We start from the raw sequence: 27,140 nt of genomic DNA on the forward strand, positions 1-27,140 counted from the left end.
GAGAGGGAGTGAGTTACCCTGCATTAGGACGTATGAGAGGCAGAGGGGTAACACTGCATTCAGGAGGACGTATGAGAGGAAGGGGGCTACCCTGCATTCAGGAGGACGTATGAGAGGCAGGGGGCTACCCTGCATTCAGGATGACGTATGAGAGGGAGGCGGCTACCCTGCATTCAAGAGGACTTATGAGAGGGAGGGGGTTACCCTGCATTCAGGATGACGTATGAGAGGCAGGTGGTTACCCTGCATTCAGGAGGACGTATGAGAGGCAGGGGGTTACCCTGCATCCTGGATGACGTATGAAAGGGTGGGGGTTACCCTGCATTCAGGATGACGTATATGAGAGGGAGGGGGTTACCCTGCATTCTGGATGACGTATGAGAGGGAGGGGGCTACCCTGCAATCTGGATGACGTATGAGAGGGAGGGGGCTACCCTGCATTCAGGAGGACGTATGAGAGGGAAGGGGTTACCCTGCATCCTGGATGACGTATGAGAGGGAGGGGGTTACCCTCTATTCAGGATGACGTATGAGAGGGAGGGGGTTACCCTGCATTCAGGAAATCGTATGAGAGGGAGGGGGTTTCCCTGCATTCGGGGTGACGTATGAGAGGGAGGGGGCTACCCTGCAATCTGGATGACGTATGAGAGGGAGGGGGCTACCCTGCATTCAGGATGACGTATGAGAGGGATGGGTTTACCCTGCATTCAGGATGACGTATGGGAGGGAGGGGGCTACCCTGCATTCAGGATGATGTATGAGAGGTTAAGGGCTACCCTGCATTCAGGATGACGTATGAGAGGGAGGGGGTTACCCTGCATTCTGGAGGACGTATGAGAGGCAGGGGATTACCCTGTATTTTGGATGATGTATGAGAGGGCGGGGGTTACCCTGCATTCAGCATGACGTATGAGATGGAGGGGGTTACTCTGCATTCTGGATGACGTATGAGAGGGAGGGGGTTACTCTGCATTCAGGAGGACGTATGAGAGGGAGGAAGTGGGCTACCCAGAAATGGTGACACAAACAAGAACGCTGCACTCGAATCTTAATACAAAGTATTGCCCTAAGATATAGCAATCAAACTCAATATTATTACATTTACATATGCAGTTTGTCTCAGTGTTTTCAATGACAAGCGGATTATTAAATTCATATTTGTTTCGTCCAGATGTGTACAGCAACTATTGATTTGTGTTTGAACAATGGTCAATTATCTGGAACTTAGTCTGAGAAGGGGCAAAGCCTCAACCAGACCAAGCACATTTAGCTGAGCGGTCGCCTAATAAGAGGCCCAGTCAACGAAATAACTCGTAAATGAATAATCGGAAAAAGCATTTGGTGATATGAAATGCGGTCTGGGCGTTACATGAGCATTAGATGTCGGGCTAATGGCTGCTATATTGATAGTTAATAAATATACAATGGCTATTGTTGATGGCCGTGCGTTTTCAATGGAATAAATGGCATTTCGTTATTAGTTCTGTTATTGCAACCATTGACAAAATGAGTGCCATAAAGTAGAACATGAACAAGATATCATTGATTCAATATGTCAGCGACCCGTTTGTTTATTGGATCAAAATAAATGGTTTGACTCATATAAACATTGAGCTAGCACAGGAATCAAGTAGAGAGTAAAAACTAATCTAGTTTAATCATTTCTCTTCATGCTCAGTGTTTTAAAAGAAATTAATGGTTTGCAAGTAATGATTTCATTGCTTAATGCTTCAGAAAGTAAAAGGCGAAACAAATAAAAACATGCTTTGAAACAGCTTAGGAAATATACGGGGGATGAGTCCGTGCAAAACCCTTGAGGGGATGTCTCCAATTCGTAAACGCTAAATGCATAAAGCAGCCTAGAAAAAAATGAGCGGGGGAGTGTAACTGATCCCGATGAAAGGTTTATCACTTCTGGATTTGGCTGATCAATATCTGCGACAAGAGATGCTGGTTACAGTCTGTGATAATTTGCCCGGAATCTAGTCCTGCAACGACGACACCATTGTCTCGTTATTTGCAGGCTGTGCTTACTGACATCGACGTGTACAATGAAGATTGTTTTCCTTGTACAAATCTTGATTATCCTATAGTATTCAGTGTTCAAATAATACAATTGTTTTAAATTTACCGAAAAAGATGTCCGGTTCTTATTAAAGATACAATTTTTAATTTGAATGAATGCCTGCAGAAATCACAGTATTTTAAGACGGTCGATGATCACTGTAAATCTATGAAGCTCTACCAGTCATTTATTAATTAATTATTTATGTGTTTGCAGCTAATAATTAAACTAGCAGTTAATGTTTTCAAAAACGCATTTCTAGTATTAAGGAAGCAGTTAAAGGCTATGATCACTCAAACTTATATTTGTTAGATTGATTATAAAAACGAGTATCACTTAAAAATAATAAAACAAATATTAGGTTACGTGTATATAATAAAAAATATAATACCACATGATTTGCAAGTGTTGTCTGAGTGCATCTCAACTCCATAATTTTTTTTTATTTAACGCATCATACTGTGAAGAAAAAAACATTGTCATTGGGATACTGTTAAATTGTGAGGCCGCGTAACTCCATATATTGATATAAGTAAGTAGGTTAGTAAGTCAATTGTGTATTACCGTGACATGTGTTATATAAACTAGTAAACGGCATAAGAAAGAAAAGGAGGACATCCGGCCCCATTGTTCTAAATGTCATCATTATACAAAGTAAGCAACATATGCATTTATAAGGCTGTGTGAAGTTAGCTAAACATACGACATTGGACATTGGACATTCAAAATCGAATGTTGTGCTGGCACGACATTGGACATTGGACATTCAAAAGTGAAAGTCGTGCTAGTTCGACATTGGACATTCAAAATCGAATGTTGTGCTGGCACGACATTGGGCATTGGACATTCAAAAGTGAAAGTCGTGCTAGCACGACATTGGACATTGGACATTCAAAATCGAATGTTGTGCTGGCACGACATTGGACATTGGACATTCAAAAGTGAAAGTCGTGCTAGCACGACATTGGACATTCAAAATAGAATGTTGTGCTGGCACGACATTATACATTGGACATTCAAAAGTGAAAGTCGTGCTAGCACGACATTGGACATTGGACATTGAAAATCGAATGTTGTGCTGGCACGACATTGGACATTGGACATTCAAAAGTGAAAGTCGTGCTAGCACGACATTGGACATTGGACATTCAAAAGTGAAAATCGTGCTAGCACGACATTGGACAATGGACATTGAAAATCGAATGTTGTGCTGGCACGACATTGGGCATTGGGCATTGAAAATCGAATGTTGTGCTGGCACGACATTGGACATTCAAAATCGAATGTTGTGCTGGCAGGACATTGGAAATTGGACATTCAAAAGTGAAAGTCGTGCTGGCACGACATTGAACATTGGACATTCAAAATCGAATGTTGTGCTGGCACGACATTGGACATTCAAAATCGAATGTTGTGCTGGCACGACCTTGGACATTGGACATTCAAAAGTGAAAGTCGTGCTGGCACGACATTGGACATTGGACATTCAAAATCGAATGTTGTGCTGTGTTGTTTACTTAGATCTGGTCACAAAATGGCCGATTCCTTTTTAATATCAGGTTTTTTGATCGGTCACCAAAAGTATGCAAACCTTGTATAAGTTATTCACGTTTGAATGTCCAATGTCCAATGTCGTATGTTTAGCTAACTTCACACAGCTTTTATAATCACAATCATTATACATAATGCAGTTGATAAGATAATATGGCATTGTCATCCAAAAAGCAAGATATCAGATACTACATGTACATGGTAAATGTTGTGCTATTTAATACATTTTACACATTTCTATACATCTAAGAGCATAGGTCTCTCATTCAAAAGTTATTGTAACCTTTCATGAGTTGATGTCATACTCAACGTAATTTTCAATTAATAAGTTGTCGTAAATATCTCGTCTAAGGTCGTTATAAGAGCATAGAGTGAATCTCTGACTCAATTTGTCTGGTGTTGCACATGATACATATCCGTTTGTCCACGGGCTCGTTGGCGTATCGGCAAAGAGAGTATTTCGCAGTTGTCCAATATTGGTTCGAAGCAACTGTTGAATAACTTTTCACGTGATTGAAACCCAAGTGTTTTACCTATAGCTCTCCCTGCTCCACTGGTAGCACTTCAGCGTGAGGTGCAAAGTTACCTTTGTTTGTGAGGATAACTCCGAGATATCTGTATTCGGTTTTTTTTTTCTGTTTTGGCAAGTAGAATCATATTATCAGCATAGAGTAGAAATATGGACACAGGAAGGTCACCAACTTGCGCATAGATGCCAAAGTTATTGATTTCAGTTACGAGATCATAAACAAATGCGACAAAAATTGTAGGTGACAACTTATTTCCTTTTGCTATTCTAGACTCGTGTATGTAATGATGGACCTCGTTTGTGTAATGATGGACCTCGTTTGATTATAAGTAGAATTATTGCCGATATATATGTTACCGTCCACACCCAGAAGCAATAGTTTGTAGAGCATCAAGTCCCTGTCAACAAAATCAAAGGCCTTCTTAAGGTCGATGTAGGCGGTGTACTCATTGATGTTATTCTTGATAGTGTTGTTAATGGTGAAAATCTGGTTCTCACATAAGCTGTCCTTTTTAGACCTATTTTGTTCGTCGACGAGTATTTTGTTTTCTTCAAGTTATAGGTAGGTCTTTTATTCACAATGACGCTGAGGCAAGAGATGAGGCTGATCCCGCGGTAATTTAACGGCGTATTTTTGTCCTAGCTAGGATCCTTATGGATCATGGCTTTTCTTCTATCACTGGGCACAAAACTTGTCAAATATCAACTGAAAAATGTTTTGAATTGCAATGATCAGTGTATGTTTTAGAACCGCGTATGGGATAGAGCCAAGACCACACGCTTTGTTTGATTTTAACAACATTCGCTACTATTTCCGACGAGAATTGGTGGTTTAGAATATCTTAAGCGTTAAACAGTGGGTCAGCAATGTTCATTTTGAAGAAATGTTTATGATTTTCTTTCACAATTATAGAAATTCTGATCAAAGTAATTCCTGTCCTCACTCTTGTATAGTCGCTGAAAATCACTTCCAATGCTCTCATAAACTAGTGTTTTTTTATCAGTTGTACTTGTGTCATTCTCATTGACAACTACAGTAGGTATTGTCGTGTCCTTCCTCCGACCGAGGCGTTATACAGAACAGAGCATCTATTAACAACGAAGGTCATAGACCCATCGGGCAAAACATGTACACATACAATGGGGATAGAGAGCAGCTATAACACAATAAACAAAATGTATGCAAAAATAAAATAAAATAAATGCATCATTATGCAGACATACAGAGGTGCACTTATAGTTAATATGTATCTATGTACTCATAGGAATACTTGATTCACTTGAAGTTACTGTGTGAATGTTAACAAACAAATAAATGACAATTACACAAAACCTGTACAGATTACATGGGGTATAACGTAGCGAAAATACTTTGAAAAATACACAATAGTCGATGTTATCCCGTGATATTACCAAGTTAGGTATATAGCTTAAATATACCACTCATATTGGGTAAGCCTTCGTAGCACAATGGATACAACACTAGAATGTAATTTTGGCGATACGGGTTCGAACCCGGTCTCCGACTCAATTTTTTTTTTGACATTTTGGATTTTTTTTCAATTATGATATCAAAGAGTAAAACATTTTATTAAATAATTGTCCTGAGATTCGTTACAGAAAAAAAAACTTTTTTTGGTGCCAATCTGTTGTACAGTCCCTTTAAGTCTTTTCTGTTGTATTAAGCTTCCACCAAAGCATCGAGAGTTGCGTCGCTTCCCAGGGCGATTTGTCGTATCCGTAGGAAAAGAGCTCATGTCATCATTTATTGCTGTAGAATGGTTTAGATATATAAAGTCAATTTCCTCTTGCCTCTCTCGGCTTTTTTTTAAATAAGGCTATTTTCAAAAAAAATAATCTTGATAAGCAATATGTGAAATAAATGGTCGAAACACATCAAATATAAAGGAACTGTGGTTTGTATGTGTTTCTTTATTTCAACTGAAATCGTGCATGAACTATCCTTTCAAAGCCAGTCAGTTTTAAAATGATATCTACATACTTCTTTTCCACCGCATAACACATTTCAAATGACACCACACTAATATGGCATCAATAGGCAATCATAATTAATAAAATTGTGTATATGAAACCTTGAATCTGAATGATGCGATACGAATAAAGGTATTTTTTATATAATAGTATGAGTTGGAAGCAAGTCTTGGCAGTATATACTCTGTGAGTTTTTTCCTTTAAACAAACAACCAAAACTAAGTATAGAGCAGTTAAGATCTGTACCACATAAACCAATCACAAAGCTGTCAGAAAACGCATTTAAAAACGAGCAATTTTGATAGGTTATGCAAGACGACTTTTAAAATCACTTAACTTTAGACAAGATTGCCATCTCAACAAAAAACACGCTCCTTAAAAGTTGTTTGAAAAGGAACTCATTGAGAAGAATTGAGATGAAATTACGACCGAGACAAATAAATACAACCGAAAAGACAACAATTATACTAGAAACGCCGGCATGCGATGAAACCTTGTTCTTAATTTGTGCAAGGATGATATTTGGCAAATATAAGTTTTGGGTTTCTTAATATAAGCAGTGACCTTCGCCTTGTTGCTACCAATCTCTAAATCCTAACAACTTAAACTTGCTAAATACCAAAGTTGTTGACCCAAAACAAGTCTTGTAAGATTGACCCTAGCCTTGACCCAGCTAACACCAAATGCCATTTTCCAAAGGAACATATATGCACATCGTGTTATTACAAAATATCATTCCAAAATCAAGCCATTAAGTCGAAACTGTTGTTTGAGCAATTGGGCAAAACATATTGTTTGTTATTAGCAACCGAGATTTTGACCTTGACCCCACACACCCAAAAAGCAGTGCCAAGGTATGTCTTCACCAATGCTTCTTTCCAGAATACATCCTTTCTAACAGAAGTTATTAAGCGATTCTTTTCTATTTTCAGTTTTATTTTGTTATTTTAGAAACAACGACATTGGCATTAACTTTTTGACCCCAAAATTAATCCCATGATACGTCCTTACATATTCTTAATACACATCATGCGTTATCACTTCCAGTCAGTAAAACAACGTTATTGAGCGATAACATGTTTTTTTTTCTTCTGTGTTCATAATCAGCGACCTTACCTTGATCACAACGACCCTTAATGCAATCACAATGTACGTCGAGGCTTGTATTATTAATTTTGGCACAATTAATAAATTACCCTAGGTTAATTACTATCGTATTCATGTCTAAATACTTCAATGTTGGGACAAGTATGAGCTTATGACCATACAAAGTAGTCTAAGCTCCCAGTAGACTCGTGTAAAGTGAACCGGTGTTTCGGTTGTAATCCCATCACCTATCGGTAAGGCTATCTTGATGCTTGTGCGTTGATGTTTATACGTTTGCGTCTCTAGTTCATTGTCGTTTGCGTCTCTAGTTCATTGTCGTTTGCGTCTCTAGTTCATTGTCGTTTGGTCATTTCTCTTATGCCTCTAAACAGGGTTTAGTTTTGAATATTCGACATCTGGGCTTGTCCGTAAAGTCCTTGCATCTTTTATATTAGCTGGCTACATACAATATCAACACCGTAGTTCATTTCTAATTGTGAAACCAACCATACAAATCCAATTGCCCGAATTTTGTATTTTTTATTGATTTGTTTATTGACCGATTGATTGATTAATTGATGTTTATTTAGGTTTAAACTTGCACACTTACATTACACGTGGTAACACATAAAACAGTAGCTTCAATATAAATATGTTCGTTTAACTATATCATACAAAAATATTACAACAGACAAAAAAACTTATGTACTGTCCTGGAAGTTTAAATGGGCACTTGTGATCTGCTGTATTTCTAACTGGAGATGAGACCATTGTTTCAGCTGTACTTGTTAATATTTAAATTGTGTGAGCACATCATCGTTTAAAATTAACAGCGATGTCGTTAATGACTGTTACCAAGTTCTAAACAATTGGCCCATTGCGTCTAAAATATATCATAAAACCTGTAGACATATTTTGCACGTTAATGATAAGGGCTTAGGGAGTATATACATGGGGTTTTAGGCCTCAAACTGCACCACTGAACGTCTGATTCCATCTGGAATAAAGAGCAAATTTACAAGCTGTATATCGTTATGTAAAGCTAATTTGGGTCATTAATGCTACATATTAGAAATCAGCCATGTTTCTGAGGTCACATGACACCGCTACACCTACCACCACCACCACCACCACCACCACCACCACTAACACTACTTATTTTACTACTAACACTTCTCCATGGACAGAATGACATTTCAGTTACATTCCAGAGTGTTTGAATAAGCTTTCGGGATGAGAGATCTCCATGTGTAAATAATTTCCCATAGGATTGACTTACACAATTCAAGTTCTGTCAATGAATTTAACTAGACACAAAGCAAATATGTGTGATACACAATTGTGGAAGTTTTACATTTGATAGACATTCGTTCGCATCTGTGTTATCTTCTGTGTGCATGTTTATTAAATCCCAGTCGTTTTCCTATCTGTAATTCAGTATCATATAATTTATATTTGTGCGTGTGTGTGTGTTTTAAGGAGAGCAGACCAATTTTACATAGAAAGTATTATGTTTTAAATAACCGTTATAATGATTCTAACGTGATTTCAGCAGACAATGGTTTTAATAATGGCGCCATGTAAGTTTAAACATAGAAGATAAAGCGTGGTACTTGATTAAAGTCAACATTGTTTTCAAGTTGACCCTGACTCCTTTGCGGCTTTAAGCAAGCATTTTGCTACAGATGATCAATGTTGGACGAGTGGTTAGCACTCGGAAACCAGCCTTAACCCAAGGAAACCTTTTTTCAAAGACCGTTCCAATGCGATAACCTAAAATCTTAATATTACTAGTAATAGTTCATACGCATTTTGTTTTGTGACCTTGTATGTCTCAATGATTGTCTGTTAGGCCCTTAGCTTAATCAGTACCTGTAGTTTTCATTTCAATTGTTTATGTGTTGTCCTGGACGATGCATGCTTATTAGATGTGATGAGGAGAATCGAAATTGCGAGTGACTCTGGCATTACGAACAGGGTTTTTACCATAATATGGTCAGAAGTAAATCCTATATTCACCTATGTCATGTATTTGAAATGAAAGACTAAATAGTTAATGTTATATAAAATGCTTCGAAAGATAACTGACAATGTAAAATACAACATTTCTTAGTAGTATCTACATGTTTTGCAAACAAGCACACTATAATCGCAAAATATTTGTTAAGCAATTGAAGATGTGCGCTTCTGAACATAATTATTTAACTTTTTAAGTTTAACTTAAATATATATTTCATTGCCTTTAAATTGATGCCAGCTCTAATATCCTCAAATTTGAACCTACTGATAAATGTTTGGCCAAGAGAGGTGTTGGGGCAGAGAGTTGTTGGGACAGAGAGATGTTGGGACAGAGAGATGTTGGGGGCAGGAGAGATGATGGGGGCAGGAGAGATGTTGGGGGCAGGAGAGATGATGGTGGGGGGGGGGGGGGGGGGGAGAAATGTCGTGGCAGAGAGCTGTTTGGGCCGGAGTGATGTTAGGGTAGCAGAGTTGATGGGGGATGAGAAATGTCGGTGCTGAGAGCTGTTTGGGAAGAAGAGATGTTGGGGAAGGAGAGATGGTGGGGGCAGGAGAAATGTCGGGGCAGAGAGCTGTTTGGGCAGGAGAGATGTTGGGCAGGAGAGATGATGAGGGCAGGAGAGATGTTGGGCAGAGGAATGTTAGAGCAGAGAGATGTTGAGGCAAGATAGATGTTTAAGGCAGGAGCGATGATGGGGGGGGGGGGGCAGGAGAGATGTTAGAGCAGAGGGATGTTGGGACAGGAGAGATGATGGGGGGGGGGGGGCAGGTGATATGTTAGGGCAGAGAGATGTTGGGGCAAGATAGATTTTGAGACAGGAGAGATTATGGGGCAGGAGAGATGTTAGGGCAGACGTGCCTATGCCGTAGCTTTTGTAACAAGTACGTTGTCAAAGTGTTTTTCTTTTGATATATTTTTATTTCATTTTCTTTTTTCACGTTATATAGGAAAACATAAATTAAATTGTTTTCGTATCTGTTAAAATTGAATTCACACAGATTAGGTTCCCAGTCTCATAAGCTAATCATCCTTAACAGCATCTACGGTGCAGTGCCATGCCAACGTTCCTCTCTTTGGGCGTCGTGTGGTTACACTTGTGGCGGTTATTTGGACGCCCAATGTGCTAGTCGTGAATAATATGTTACGAGGATGTCAAACTCGTATTTATTATTTAGTTTTGACATTGAATAAATGTCCTTTTCACTGACTGTGGTTTATTATTCACGTCTCCCTCTTAGTTGAACTTGTCATGGCCAGCCCCTCCTTATTCAGTAGCAATAAAATATAATTTTATGCCGACATAAAATGTTTTATGGATCTGCGTGTTGAACTGAATCACCCCTTGCTAAATGTGCGGGTTGAACCGGTTACATCTAAAGCGTGGCTTATCAGCGTTCCACGCCGTGACAAGTGGTCACATGGTGTGTGCTTGGCTTATCAGCGTTCCCAGCCGTGACCAGTGGCCACGTGGTGGGTGTCAGCGTATCGCTAGCCTCCCTCGTCAGCCATTCTAGAAAAATCTTCTGAGATACGTGGTTGCATATTTTGAGCAAAATAGATTGCATAATTTTCCTCCACCTCCCAATCCACCTCCATACATATTCAAATAATCTATGTATATATTATTTTATGCACTTCTTTATGTTGTATATTTGTAGTGCAATCAACTAATTTATAAATTGTTTGTGTATTGTTTTATACGTCATTTCTTTGAACATATACATGTTTAAGCATTTGTTCTAGTATATTTTGGTTTTATTTTACACGGTTTTTCATTATTGGGCGGTTATCTGGACGCCCAATGTGCTAGTCGTGAATAATATGTTACGAGGATGTCAAACTCGTATTTATTATTTAGTTTTGACTTTGAATAAATGTCCTTTTCACTGACTGTGGTTTATTATTCACGTCTCCCTCTTAGTTGAACTCTTAGCCCCTCCTTATTCAGTAGCAATACATAAATAAAGTTCACGCATGCAGCAGTAGGAACGATTTCCATCTAGGTCAGACAAGAATCTTCAAAACCTCATTCATCATCAAACTGACATGGAAATTGCACCTTGAACACTGTATCAATACACAAACAATCTTCAGCTTTCGCCTAATGAAAAGGCAAACACAAAAGATGCATTAACATAAGTGATAGCTGTAAGGAAATTGGCTTCTGCTTGAGAAATATTTGTCTTTTTTGATTGAAAAAATCACCACCGTTCATGTTTTTGCATTTAGAATAGTCTCGTACTTGGTGGTCGTGTAAAGGGAATATACCAACTCAAATGAGAAACCAAGTAAATGAAGTGTATACGAACAAATACTATGCCTGGAAAACTGAAGACGTGTATGTACATGCATATATTTTCTTCAAGTACATAACGTCGATGGTTGCCACATTTAGGGCTAAAAAGTCTTTCTTAATTGTTTGCCCAACCATTAGTGCATATAGGGAACGCACTGGGTAACTTGGATGTACTGGGTAACTTATACGCACTGGGTAACTTGGACGTACTGGGTAACTTATACGCACTAGGAACTTGGACTCACTGGGTTACTTGGACGTACTGGGTAACTTGGACGAACTGGGTAACTTGGACGTATTGGGTAACTTGGACGAACAGGGTAACTTGGACGTACTGGGTAACTTGGACGAACTGGGTAACTTGGAAGTACTGGGTAACTTGGACGTACTGTGTTACGTGGACGCACTAGGTAACTTGGACGCACTGGGTTACTTGGACGCACTGGGTAACTTGGACGCACTGGGTAACTTGGACGCACTGAGTACTTAATACGCACTGGGTAACTTGGACGCACTATGTAACTTGGACGTACTGGGTTACTTGGACGTACTGGGTAACTTGGACGTACTGGGTAACTTGGACGCACTGGGTAACTTGGACGCACTGAGTATTTTATACGCACTGGGTAACTTGGACACACTGGGTAACTTGGACGCACTGAGTACTTTATACGCACTGGGTAACTTGGACGCAATGAGTAACTTGGACGCACTGGGTAACTTGGATGCACTGGGTAACTTGGATGCACTATGTAACTTGGACGTACTGGGTAACTTGGACGTACTGGGTAACTTGGATGCACTGGGTAACTTGGACGTACTGGGTAACTTGGACACAATGGGTAACTTGGACGCACTGGGTAACTTGGACGCACTGGGTTACTTGGACGCACTGGGTTACTTGGATGCACTGGGTAACTTGGACGCACTGGGTTACTTGGACGCACTGGGTAACTTGGACGCACATTGTAACTTGGACGCACTGGGTAACTTGGACGCACTGGGTAACTTGGGCACACTGAGTACCTTTTACGTACTGCGTAACTAAGACGTACTGGGTAACTTGGACGTACTGTTAGCCGTGTTTGATTTTAGTAGATTAAGTCTCCTTAAATTTGCACATTATACGAACACATGATTAAGGTATGTCCATTAAGCATATCAAAGGTTTGAAAAATGTAGTTATCTGCGTTCAATATCATATCGGGACAAGTATTGTCAAGAAATGCGTAAAATTCATAGATCAGTATACTCGTGTTATCAGTGCATAGCGTTCTACTTCTGTCATACAATCAGCCAATTGTATCGGGAATAATGAAGAAATGTCACTTCAGGAGTGACATCAAATTATATTTCAGATTTCCATGACAACAGAAAATTACTATTTTTTCTGTTGAGTTTAAAGAATGTTCTGGAACGGTCGTTTTTGCAAGAAATGTCAAATGTTTACAATTGTTGCAAGCTGCGTTCTTAGTCTATTCAATGTATTACGTTGTTGAGTTTATAAAGGTCTGCCCGCGTCTTATAATGGCTACATTATGGCGTGACCACGTCACATCCTCAAGTGTGGAAAAATGTTGAATCCAAAGAGGGAATTTCACCCCCCACCGGTGGAAGGGATACTCGCCAAAAGAGTAATCTTGTACCCCAAATGTATTACTTGCATGCTATTCATTGAGACGTTTGATGATAAGTCATGTTGACCATGGATTGGTTTCACAAAAAAACTTTAATCCCATAACAAACTAAGCAAATACTTTTCGATCACCTGATTGGATTATACTGATTACTGTCCTATAGAATTATAGGATTTTAGGCGGGAAAGTACTTTCTAGTCTTAGCTGTTTCGTGAACTTTCTCCTTTGGTTTTCTTAATAAATGTCTTTAAAGGTATGTTAATATTTCATGTGTTGCCATTTTCATTATAAACCAATATGACCATTCAGATATGTTCAATGCTAATGCGCTGTTCTGTAAGATTGTGTTTCTGTCGTTCTGTTATGGTGGTCATTAAGTTTGGTCTTGATGCCATTTACTCATTGTTGGTTATTTCGCTACTTTAGTTTTGTCCCTCAGTTATTTTTCAATGAAATATCGTGATAATCCATATTTGCGTCTTATAATCTTAGTTTTAGAAGGAGGACAAGATAGTTCTTGTATGTTGGTTCATTGTAAACATTTCGTATCAACCATTATAATGTTTGTATTGATTCAACCCCGGCCAGAGAAATGATGGCGAATCTGTTTTTGGAAATTGTTCCAGTGACGTCATAAACCTTGCAAATTTGCGACCGCCCACCTGATATAGTTCAAATATAGCACTTTTGTCTGAGAATCGCTGACAGCTTACCTATTTATAGCACCCATTTCTCTTTTGGACAAAGCTCGTCTCTAAATGTTCTTTAACTACATTATTGGGGAAATGTACTATTATCGCTCTGTACCATAACATGGAGGGATATGTTTTCAATATTCAATAAAGCTATGCGTTTCCATGAAAAATGATGAATCAATTCTAACACTGTGTGTAACTCCAGAAAATGAAGAGAAGGTCAACTGCGTGCTTCATAAGGCTACTTAGTCCATCTGTGCATCCACTAAAACGGTTCAGGATTGTGAAATGTAAAATGGTTTTTAGCAAAAAAGATTTGAATCAGTACTGACGGGACTTATTGAACTGAAACCCTTACAGAATAATATAAATCATAATCATCCGCCAATTGTATCCAAATGTTATCCTAATAAGGATAGTTTGCAAATATAGATGTTTTTGTTGGTGTATAAGTATATTTGGACCTTTCAATCTTTGTTTAAGCCTTAAATTGTAATATGCTAATAATATATCTTGTTACAAATTTACATTTTCTGTAAAGAATGACCCAGCTTGTCAGCGATTAGTATCTATTTCTTACATTGTCAAATGAAAGACACACGAAAAGAAAGGGAAATTCATCTGAACAAACTGGACATTTTCTTTCATGAATTTGTAAATTCCGCCATCGACCAACTGCAGTTGGCAGTAACTGGTCTCGTGATATGAAAAGTATCAAATATTTTGTCAAGTGAGACGGTAATGACTGAATATAGCTTCATTGAGGAAAATTAGTTATCATATATTTATAGAAGTTGTTAACAAATGATATTTCTAAGGTATAATGCTATTATTGAGTATATACATATTTTAGTTTTTGATGTAAAGCCTTAATCAACCAGTTACCCTTAGAAAGCTTTGAATGACCATTTGCCAGAAAAAAACATGTTCACATAAAGTAGACATATATATATTTGTCAATCCAGACAGATTTTACCTTTTTGAAACCAAGTCATTTTGAAGTAAATAAATTTTGGAGTTTAAATTAGTAGATGTTTAATTGTCATTATTATTTTTAATCATTCTTGTCCAGTATGAAATTGTTCTGGTTTTAGTATAAACATATACAAGGAAAAAACACATTAAGTTCACCAAATATCATGTATGATGGTGTCGATTTTTTCATTCCTAATATATATTTATAAAATTTTAATCGAACTCGTTCTAAAATGTACCCCTATTTCACTTTTCATAAAATGATATTGGTAAAACTGTTTTATAAAAAAATCAATTAGATTATCGGTAATGAAAGTCTCTTTATTTTCTTTAAGAGCGCAAACGTACCATTTGTAGCCTGATCAGCAAGATTTGTTTTTGTCTTAACATTTGATCCACTCTTTGTAAAATATGATACAAGATGTTTATATCCATCGACATGTTCTTATACATTGTAACCACACTAAAAAGGAAAGGAAACGCTATTTGTATGGTACATTGAGACTGCACACTGCAGTCACATGCATTTCTAAATCTGCTTTGTTGGTAGTCTTATGGTGAATTGTTTGAATGTCAGTGCCTAAACTTGGCAACAAAGCAGTTAGTGTACACCAAAGGAAGAATTGTGTAAAAGAAACGTTAGAAGTTGTAATGCTTGATATACAGAAAATTTCAACTTCGATATGTGTTAAACAACGGCCTGCAAAAAACATCCAAAATGCTTTTAAAAACACCAGCTGTTCTGAAAAGGGAATACTCTCGCGAGTTACTAAAAGTAATTTGGTCATATATATTGGATTGCTGTCACCAGTGACAGTTAATGAATTCAAAGTCAACAGCGGATGAAATGAAGCTTAAAGACACTACCACATGGTTTAAACATATTAAGTGAAATATCACATGAAAATAAATATTTACGTATTCTTTAATCATGATCGGAACGGGATTGACAAGAAACTAGTAAAGATCCCGTCTTTATTGCGTTTATTTACAATTTAGAATGCCTTCTTTTACTCTATACCCTAAGTGATCGTTAAATGTCTCTAAGTTCTCAAGTTTTTCTTCAAAACCAAGAATATTTACATTATACGACCAATTGTATGAACAGTCAGTGTCGATGTGAAACGTTATGAATCAATAGCAGACTTCGTTTGAAATCAAATTAAACATCCTTACTGATGCCATGTTTTAAACTAATCAATCTTTCATTGAATTAAGACGAGATAGCGAGCTGGAAAATATAATGTTGTAATCAGTGTCGCGGGACGTGCTCTAGTTCTTTATCGTCAGCGGATTTGCACTCGTTCAAACCGTTTTATTCACTTCCTCCTTAAATATAAATGATCCTTGGAAGAAGATGAGCCACGTTTGCCTTTCTTTGTTTGCAGATTATAGACAGAAACTTTCTAATACTAGAATTGAATGTAACACAGCATTAACATTGCGAGGATAAAAAAAACATATAGTGCTGTCTGGTATATTGTTCGTGCATTAAATGTAATCTTTCCTCAGTTATAATTATTCGCAGAACTGGATTTACAAAGTATTTCTGGTTTTCCGTTGAAAATGAAAACAAACAATGTTTACAAACGACATCCTTCAAGACAGGACAAATGTTTGAAGCAATCCAAACATAAATACCTTATATCAGATGAATAAACAAGCAGAACGTTACAAATACAATAAGGAAAAGAAAACTGGCAAAAAACAACGAGAATCATAAACTCATGATTTATTATTTATTTATTTAACTTATTTATCCTAATTAATGTTACATTTTCTTTTTATTTCAGCAAAAGACACCAGTAAAATGAACTGCACATATATAAAGTACTTCACCGTCAACGACGACAGAGATGGGATACCACAAACCGATGCAATATTATGTAAGTTAATATTTTCATCTACTTATTTGGTAATAATAACGGACAAGATAATACCTATTAATATCACGCTGTCTAAGCTTAGCACTCACTGAGTACATGTCAATTCCAACATTTATCGTTAAATTATTTATTAATAGTTTTATTTTGGAAATACCAAATGATCTGCTTTTGAGGGGTTGGGGGAAAGGTCAAGGTTACTTAAAGTAGACAAATGGTTTCCGACCAATAACTTCAGTTAGAAATGATGAATTGTGAATAAACTTGGTGTGTAGGTAATTTTGAAGGGGGCTAGATCAAAGTCAAGGTCATTGATGCTTCGAATAAGAAAATGAGTTCCGCCCAAAATTTTAGTTAAGAAAGTGAATACATATGTGGGGTCAGAGTCAAGGTCAAGGTCATAACACTAAGCATGAATGTTGCAGAGAAACTAAACACTTGTCGAGAGTAATTTTCAGTTATGTAACTTTTTCATAGAAGTTAAAAAAGAGAAAATTTGCTGTTTTTTCTTACTAATACAAGAAATTAGTTTGCTATAATTTCTCATTGCCTATATGAAAAACCGCGTTTCGGCGCATCGCGGGACTTCTAGTTATTAAATTTATCAGGCTGATGACCATTCGATTCTGAAGACTTTAACCGGACGTAGGTAGTTGTATGTATGCATATATACCCAATACATATACACCCAATACATATATACCCAATACATATATACCCAATACATATATACCCAATACATATATACCCAATACATATATACCCAATACATATATACCCAATACATATATACCCAATACATATATACCCAATACATATATACCCAATACATATATACCCAATACATATATACCCAATACATATATACCCAATACATATATACCCAATACATATATACCCAATACATATATACCCAATACATATATACCCAATACATGTCCATTTTGAATTATTTCAAAACCCTTGAGATGACAAAGTGTATATTTTCGTTGATGTTTTAATAATACATCTATGTAGACGTTTGTTATATTATCTGTAATTTAATTATCGAATGGGAATTGCGAAAAATGTTTTCGAATGCCTGTGACAATTATTAAACTTGATCAGAATAGTAAAGGCAATGAACACGTTACAGTCAATGTTCACAATGCACGACCGGTCAATCACCATTATCAACTACAATGGAAGTCGTACTCGTATTGCCGTTCTAGGGTAGGAGTTGCTTAACATTTCACAGGAACATTTGTAATCACACATCAACTGAAACACCTTTGAGGAACCCACGCATGGTCGATCCGTTCTGAATTTTGATTCTCTCGATCCATATATGAATATAATGAACCTTTGTATCCGATGATGCAGAAAATAGCAGATCTCGAAAAGAAAATCACCTTATTTTAAAATTCGGATTTGTTTGGAAGCATTCAATTAGCAAACGTCACGTTCACCAAAAGTTCTCCCACAAAACCAAGGTGGCTGTTGAAGGCAAACCATTGGAATGTTTCAAAATTGTGAATTTTAATTTAGTTTTGAGATAGTCTTTTCTAAGAGTCAAACAAACACTTCCAAAATGTCTTGGTACAATAAAGGGTAGAGCAATATGTTTGTATCAAATGTTTCAGGTCATCCAATCAACAATTTATAAGGTTGTCTTCATGGTATAGATTCGAATAAAATATTATTAAAAAATAAGTTTATACAAATGACTTAAATTGACTTCCTAGTTACAAAAATCCAAAAACGCTGTGTTAAAATAGAAGCATAATATCACCATAAAGTCACAAAACATGGTTGACTGGATAAATTGTTGCAAACGATTTCATTCAAAACAAGCTATAAAATGTGTTTTTCGTTAATATTGAAAAGCTTTTTAAAACAACTGAATTTGTTGAAAGGAATGTATGTATTGTACTGGCATAACATCGAACCATATACAACCACAACTTTCGGTACGTTTTGTGTCTTGTCCTTCAAACCACTTACCATGAACCGTTACCCAGTGATTGCATGACACAGGCCATAGCTAGGATGTAATTTGTCTAATGTAAATGCTTAATTATCTCATATACCAATATTTCCCGGCCGCTGACAATTCATCCATTTTCCCTGAAGAATATTTTTGCAGACGAAACAAAAGTCTTTTCAACTTTCCTAGTATGCAGAGATTACGTTGTCTCGGATCTTTTATGAAATTGATTCACTAGTGTTCATGGAAACTTAATATTCTTGCCACAAAATCTATATCATCCTGACCTCTTTTTGTCGACAATAGGGGATATGTACTAACATTTCTGTTTGTGAATTATAGCTTTCATTAATCACGTTTCCGATCGGAGGATGAAATTGACCGATATAGTATTTAGTTTGCCTTAACGCTTGTCAGTTTTTGGGAGCATTCTTCTATGAACGAACGAAACAAAGAATATGGCTCACTGATCACACATGTGCTTTAAAGCTGCACTCTCACAGATTGAACGTTTTGACAACTTTTTTATTTTTTTGTCTTGGAACGAGCCAATTTTTGCGAAAATCCATAGAAACCAGTTATATAAGACTGTTGACAAAAAATCAGACCGCAGATTTTTATATCTAAGTTCAAATATTGATGTTTTATGCATTTTTCTGAAACCGTTAGTAACATTAATTTTCGAACGGAAATATGAAAATCTACGATCTGTTTTTTTTGTCAGCAGTCTTTCATCATTGGTTTTCAAACATTTACGCAAAAATTTGCTCATTCCAAGACAAAAAATAAAAAAGTTGTAAAATCGGTAAATTTGTGAGAGTGAAGCTTTAAATATAAAGGTATAACATCAAAGGACGTTGTATATAATTTGACCCAGTAACAGTCTGTCAACTTAAATTGACCCATGATCTAATTTGACCTAATTTTCACACTAAATTACCTTTTGTAAAACTGAACAGACTTTGAAGGAAACATTTAATCCCACACAAAATTGCCATAGTCACACTATTGCGTAGAAACTAAATTATGGTCCAACAATCGTACCTGGAATTCATTACAAGCAATTTGACTGCGATTTTGTTTTGGCATTGACAGTGTATTATATTCCTTTGGCTCAATTTTGATTCGTTGTGGCCGATATTAGCGAGTTTTTCCAGGCACACATTTTATCATGTTCATGTGGTGCTTATTTGATCTTGGGGATAAACAAGAACACTGAAGCAGGAGTTTGCTTCTCCTGTGTCTCTCAAGTTTAAATTTATAGCAAAAATAAAATTGAAAGTTCAGGGACAATCCTTATAGCCATAATTATAACTATGATCTTGGATAAAGACACAATGCTCAAGGCTAACAGATATTGAAAGATAGACGCGCTACTTAGAGTAAGAAAGTGTCAAAATTATATCGTTTCATCTGGTCTAGTGTTTGGTCTGAAATAAAAGGAACACATAAATTTTACCTTCATTTCGTAACATATAGGACCTCATTCTGACCAAGTTGTAGAATATAAAACCAATTATAAACAACTTGTTTGAATCATTTGACCCCGCGAACTAGGTTTTGATTTTACATAAACCGAATGCTGTTTGGCAAATATTCATTTCAAAAGTAAATATCATTTTATAGAGTCTTTAAATGCATACAATAACAGAGAAAAAATCGTTTCAGATTACAAAATGCAATGAACATAACAAGTTTATAAGTGCACCATCGTGAAATATAACCTTTGGTACCTTTTCGGTGATATATTGCAATTATACTCTGACACAATTTCCTGTCTATGTATGAACGATATAAGATATATATTTTTCCGATTATAAATACCAGGTAAACAATATCGAAACGTTGGCAATGTCAAAGACCATCAACGAGGCCCTGGCAGTTGGTTTTTTTATCAATCAATTTGGCGGCTAGTGTATGAACAAGGAAATGTTGACGAAGCTCGGATTTTTTATCAAGTTAACTATGCAGCCAATGATTGGTCTTCAGACACAATAAAACAGAGAACACTATTAGGGGAGTGGTATTTGAAAACTAATAATCTCAGTTAACGAGCTGAAATAGAATTATAGGGACGATTTATCCTTTCGTCTGCCACAATAAAAGAACATATATCATAATTAATATAACGTTTGAAAATAAACTTAGCGTTTGAAGGCATTGAATCATTAAATGGACGTTGCTTTAACTCCGCACCAATCCGCCAACTGAATTTTGAATCAGGTGCAATATATCACATATCATAGAAAGCGAGTGCCGAATGCAGCGATTTGGCGTACCTTTCGGCATAAAACTAACTAATACTAACCCGCAAAACATCCATACATATACTGTTTGCATGGGTTAACTTCAACTACGCTCACAAGAATAGCCAGGTTACAAACGAAACTCTATGAAAAGTTCAAATCGTCGAAGCCGTTGTTAAGACGGTAAAAATTATGGTCTCTTCGGTGCAAAATGGCATTACAACCAGACTTAGTTTGATAGATTGACGATCACATTTGGCTAAGTTTATTCGCAAATGTCGGAAGCCAGACCAGTCGTAATTCGTCAAGACCCAATGCACTTGTTAAAGCAATATCCGATTTTCAAGAATCATCAAAATCCGAGGTCACGGCTGAATGGATTTACACAGATAATGCAAAGGTTATCAAATCATGTTGTTGTTGTTTACAGTGACAATGCGACGCTCTACCTGGTTTCCCCTGTCGAGCCTGGTCATACTGCTTATTGCGGGGACAGTCTGCTTCGTAGGACACTGCGAGTCCGGCAAGAAAAACCTTACCTTCGTCAGTGGTATCTTATTTGTTTTAGCAGGTACGTCTATAATGTATATCATGTTTTAAAATTATGTTTTTGGAACGAATGGTTAACTGGAAAGTTATAGGTTATTTAAATTTGTATGTTATTCGTTGTAGCAGCATATATACGTGTACATGTGATTTCCTTTCCACAGAACTTACATTGATCCAGTTAATAGATAATAGTTAAGCATGTTTTAAGGGCCGGTCACAATGCAAAAGTGGGTGGGGAAGGTCAAAAACTGAAACGTTTAAAAAGTTCATGTTTAATTCAGTTTTGAGAAACGATCTTTGGTGTCATGTTTTGGGGTAGTAAGGAGTTGAACAACTTTTACAAAAGAAGATTTTATCAGATTTTGGATCAAAAAGCATTCACATTATTTCGGAAGAGTCTGTCGACATTTTTTCTTCGTTTTTATATCAAAATACCCCAGACTACATACTCAACACTGTTCTGAGCGTTCTTGATGATATCTTGGCAAATAAGAAAGTTATACAGAAAAAATATTTTAAAAAGTAGATGAAATTTATTTTCGGGTTACAAAAATGCATATATCTTTTTAAAATAGCTGCAATCAACACAAAGCCCCAAGACAATGTTGATTGGGCAGTTCCGATAAATTTGACTCATGTACATATTCTTTTTGTATGAAGACATTTCCGGGGAACCGTAAATGCCTTTTGATTTGAAATCTGATAAAATGTTCTTTCGTAAAAAACTACTAATTACAGCTTCACATGTTGCAATGGATATATATGAATCATACTTGTTCAATAGTGAATCTCAAATCTAAATAGAAATTGATTGTTTTAACATTTAAAATGTTGGTCCTTTAAACGACTTTTGCATCGCTGCCAGCCCTTAATAATATACAATATACGTTTAACCCTCACTGTGTGCAACTTTGTGTTTCAGGGTTGTGCACTCTAGTTGGGATAATTCTTTACATAGGCAGTATTACAGAAGAAGTGGGAAACAAGCCAAAAGTTTCTTTAGAGGACGTGCAATTTCTATATAATTACGGATCTTCGTTTATGATGGCAGTGGGCTCGTTTGCTTTGACTGAGATGTCGGGTGTGTTTTCTGTATACCTGTATATAACTAGGTACAAAAACGCCCAAAAGAAGAAAAGACTACAAGCACTTAAGTCTGAGGCAAATGCGAATGACAGAAACAACCAACACTGGCGTCACAAACGTTCGCGCCCACAATCACGTGATCGATCTCAGTCACGTGAGAGATCACGAGACACCTCACTGAGTAGATCTGAAAGTTACTACACATATACACCTATTTCTGAAACTACATGTGCATCGCATGAGCTATCAAACTACTCATTTCCAAATGATACATCTAGGAATGCTTTGTCAACGACCACTATAGCTGAAACTCATGCGCCTAGGGAAAACCTGTATTCTTCATCAGCAGACTACCTTAGGAAGACGACGCCCGTATAATGACAGTGTTTCTATGAAACAATGATATAGTTCAAACTTGGTGCCATCATATAAAAGTTCAAAACTTGGGTTTCTGAACGCATGTGAATGTAAATGTGTGTAGTGCTTGGTACGTTTAGGGAGTGCTTAAAAATAACCACATGATTTATTGATTTGATTAGAGACATTATCATGATTTTTTATAGTAGATATGAATATCTAATAGCAATATAAATTTAGGTAAGGTTGTATAAATGTAAATAGCATTTTAGTCTATTTATTGGTGTTTTGCTTTGTTAATTTTCAGATTTTCAAATACTTTTTTGATTTGTGTTAATGTTAATTTGAGGAGGCTCATTTTAGTGTTGTACTTTTTTATTCCCTTAAATTTTTGAATAGCGAACACGTCAATGTTCTACAGAGATTGATATATTTAGGTATAAACAGAATGTGCCATATAGATACAATTGTAACATTTGTCATTGTTAGTGTATGAACTTCATTCTAGTCCTTGCCAAAATCGCTTTTTGTATTTTCGCCAAAAGATAGTTATGAATATCTGTTCACACGTCATCCACATTTCCACGAGAACTATTTTCTTGTATACACCAAGTATTGGTAGTGATGCTTTATTAATTATTATGTAACATGCAATATTTTGTTATGTATAAGAAAGTGAATTAGTTTAGTGTTGTACATAAAGGAACCGTGTCGTTATTTTTTCAGAAATGTATGTTAATAATTATTTTGATTTAAATTGCAGACCTTTATAGTATTTTGTTCCACATCGATAATGACTAGTAAAAGTATTTTTAAAATAAAGAAATTCGAATAATGCACTATAAAAACAGTTAAAATGAGAATGAAAAAGTCAATAGATTGACACTTGTATGATGTGTTCACCGTTTAAAGGTAATTCCAACCGTAGTTAAGGAGAGATTAAAACCTTTAATGTTCATAGAACAGCACTAAGATTTTGTAGGAATTAAAAAAAGGAAATCTTGGTTAATTTTATACAATTTCCCGCTTGGGTGATGAACATAAAATAGTGTAATATCCGATTTATTTCTACAATATATGAATATCTCTTCATATGGATCAAATAATTATTGCAAGAACTACTTTTATGTATAAAACATACTATATCATGTTTAAGTGAATTTTCACAAGTTAAGTAATTTATATTTCTGTCAAAAAGTGGTCTAAATGGAAATTTCTGACAAAATTATTTTTCTCGAAACCTTTCTGTACATCAATCACAATGTTTTGATAATTAAAACATGTCAAGGAATTGTTGCTTGTTTGCTATACAAACTTTTGTCTCAATTGCTTAGTCATGTTATCAAAGTCACGGACCTATAAACCGTTCATAGGTTCTCGATATATTGAGTTGTTTTTCAGAAGACCAATGTCTATACATCAAAGGTAAAGGTCAAGGTTAGAGGTCAAATGTTTGATCTGATCTTTATCTGGGCTGTATCTTGACTATGCATTATAGGATTCTCAAAAAAACTTGCCATGGAAGTTCACACAAGAACACAAGAAAAAATTCAAATGGGTTTCAATGTTAACCTGAATAAAAAGATGTGCCGAGTGTTTCGAGCCACCGACCTCCGGATTATGCATGAGTTAGCTTTATTTTGTTTTCGCATACTATAAATAATCGGGTTCAAAAGAAACATAATTGACTTAGATATTTGCGATTTTTACAACGGCTGAGGTTGGAATTACCTTTATACTAAACCCATCGTTTTATATTTTTTATTATATTTTCGGTACGTGGATTAAACAGAGCAACATCAAAATACATAAAAATATGATATTGATTTAAACGATTAAATAGGAAAGTAACATGCAAACAACAACTTTTCTACATTAAGTAAATTGCAATTGAAGATTAATTTATAGTGGTATGTAACGAAGGGGTCTTATAAGCTGTCTGTAAAAACAACTCTACTGGCTATTAGACGCATGTTAGTGGAAGGAAAAAGTTCTGTGTTTTCGCTTATTTATTAAAGTAAAAATCCATTTATATGTCTCAGTATGCACACTGTACATGCATTCATTTTTGCTCATGTTTTGGTTATACGAGACTTTCATTACATTTCATTTTGTGCGAGACCTCCCCATGCCCCTGATTATGGCATATCTGTAAGATTTGTACATGGTTTGCTTCAGATCCAAACTCTTTATTGATATTGAAATCAAGTAAACTATAATATTGATTATAAAAAATTGAAGCGTTGTGTTTACTTAATGACATTTGTGAGACAATACGCTTACAATGGTATAAACAAGTAAATGTTGACTAGTTGCAAGAACCACATAACGTTTCCTGTATGCATATGCACTTACGGCGTTCTTGCATTAGAGCGTTAATTGTGGTTTAGATCTGTTTCCGCACCGTCTATTGCAGCTAGTGTAATCGAACAGCCAACAGGTTCATCAACATCTACCTACCTCTCTATGGACAGGTGCTGCTGTTATCAATCATGATCAGTTATTTACGGTGTCACGACATTCGGGGCTTATGGGTTTTATTGGCATCAGGGTTAGGGGCTTTTTGCATAGCTTTCTTTATGAAAAACTTTATATTAATATATGTTTATGTTTCATAAATACACCTATATGATCTAGTTTGTAAGGAAGGGAAATCTTCATAAACCATAAGTGTCCGTACGTCTTCAACCGTTCGAGGGGGAAATTGAACAAGGACAAGAAAAGGTCCGTGTATTGCTTCTGTTGTTAATGTTATACACATGTCCTGTACAGCATTTTTACAGCATGGCAATGGCAAATACACGGCTATTGAACCGTATAGTTTATTGTGAACTTATGTACTTATTTACAAACAAATTTACATGCAACAACATTTAATATTTAAAAATGATAAACTTAGAATGGTTAATACGGTCAGCTGAACAAGTTAACGATGGAACGACCGACCCGGGCTTTGATTACCCCGCTCGTAAAGCGCTACAAGGGAGATGTCCCCGCAACAGCGCCGGTCAGGGGCCATGTTTACGTACAGTCACAAGTCTAGGTTCAGACGGAAGTGGCAAAACTGCTAATCTTCATTTCATTGCAACTTTCCTTCTAGTTGAGTTTTGGTGATGATGTATACTGAATTGTATTACTACTATTCGAAGTTGTTCAATAATTCACTTCTATCTTATTAAAACGAATGTAATAAAGATGATTCTTCTTAATTTAATCGAAGTGCATTTCTGAGCCTTAGTCTAGACTTGGACTTAAGACTGTTCGTAATCATTGCCCCAGGAGTTTCGTCATATGAATTACAGCAACAGGACGTTAGCCCTATTAGAAGGGGTTTGGCGACCCCCCCCCCCCCCCCCCCCCCCCGACCCCCCCCCCCCCCCATAAACTATGCCTCAAATAGAGGGTAAGAAACTGTGACTCGTAACGAATTCAACGTAGGTGAGTCAGCATAACATGGAATAAAAGGACAACTCAATTTAAATGGTAGATAACTAGGACAACATAAACACAGCAGTGATCAGAAATTTGGAACTTTAACAAACAATAGAATATGAAATAAATGCCCTACATGTCTGTTTTGGGGTCATAGTTGTAGCAAATGGAGTCGGTGTATGATGTAATGTTCTGGTAAAGTGTAATGGTCAAGTCACCCAAACACTCGCAAACACTTCTGTTTTTCGTTTTAAGAATATTTTGTTTACTTCGCAGTATTGAAAATAACGGACCTACCCAACAAGTTTTATTCTAAGATTCGACTGAAAGGACACGATTCTAATGTTGAAAAAAATTGACAAATATATTAAGCATTTTTTACTTCGTATTGACCTAAATCCAATAAGACTGCTTTTAAGATTGGATCGAAAATATCACCCTTATGCTAATTATCTAGCTTTTTACCTGACAGAACGATTATCAAACATGATCTCTCTAGATTTCATAAATGCGAATCTCGTGCCAAGGTTTGAAGTAAATTGGAAAGAAAACGTGACCTTTTCCACCTATAAGGTTTTCTTACACGCTTTCCGATGAAATATAGTGATAGTTTTATCAGTTAAATAACAATCAAATTGATATTTTCACTGCAAATTAAGGTGTGAAAATATCAACTTTTAGAGCTACTTTTAAAATTCATTGTATTGACTACCTCTTGATTGTAATCGTAATTGAACTAAACATTAACTTTAGAAGGCAATTTTGCGAAAAAGTT

General features: G+C 36.3%; 1 protein-coding gene across 1 annotated transcript in view; it reads left to right on the top strand.

Moving 5' to 3' along the window:
* Nucleotides 1-25,099, top strand: part of LOC128220763 (voltage-dependent calcium channel gamma-5 subunit-like) — a 59,318-nt gene extending 34,219 nt beyond the window's left edge. The window contains exons 2-4 of the mRNA XM_052929292.1: nt 16,640-16,732; nt 21,372-21,512; nt 22,413-25,099. Of these exons, the coding sequence (XP_052785252.1) occupies nt 16,640-16,732; nt 21,372-21,512; nt 22,413-22,954 (776 nt within the window). The 3' untranslated portion in view covers nt 22,955-25,099. The remainder of the gene's footprint in view (nt 1-16,639; nt 16,733-21,371; nt 21,513-22,412) is intronic.
* The last annotated feature ends 2,041 nt before the right edge of the window (nt 25,100-27,140 follow it).

This window comes from Mya arenaria, chromosome 2 (genome assembly GCF_026914265.1).
Source record: "Mya arenaria isolate MELC-2E11 chromosome 2, ASM2691426v1".
NCBI lineage: Eukaryota > Metazoa > Mollusca > Bivalvia > Myida > Myidae > Mya > Mya arenaria.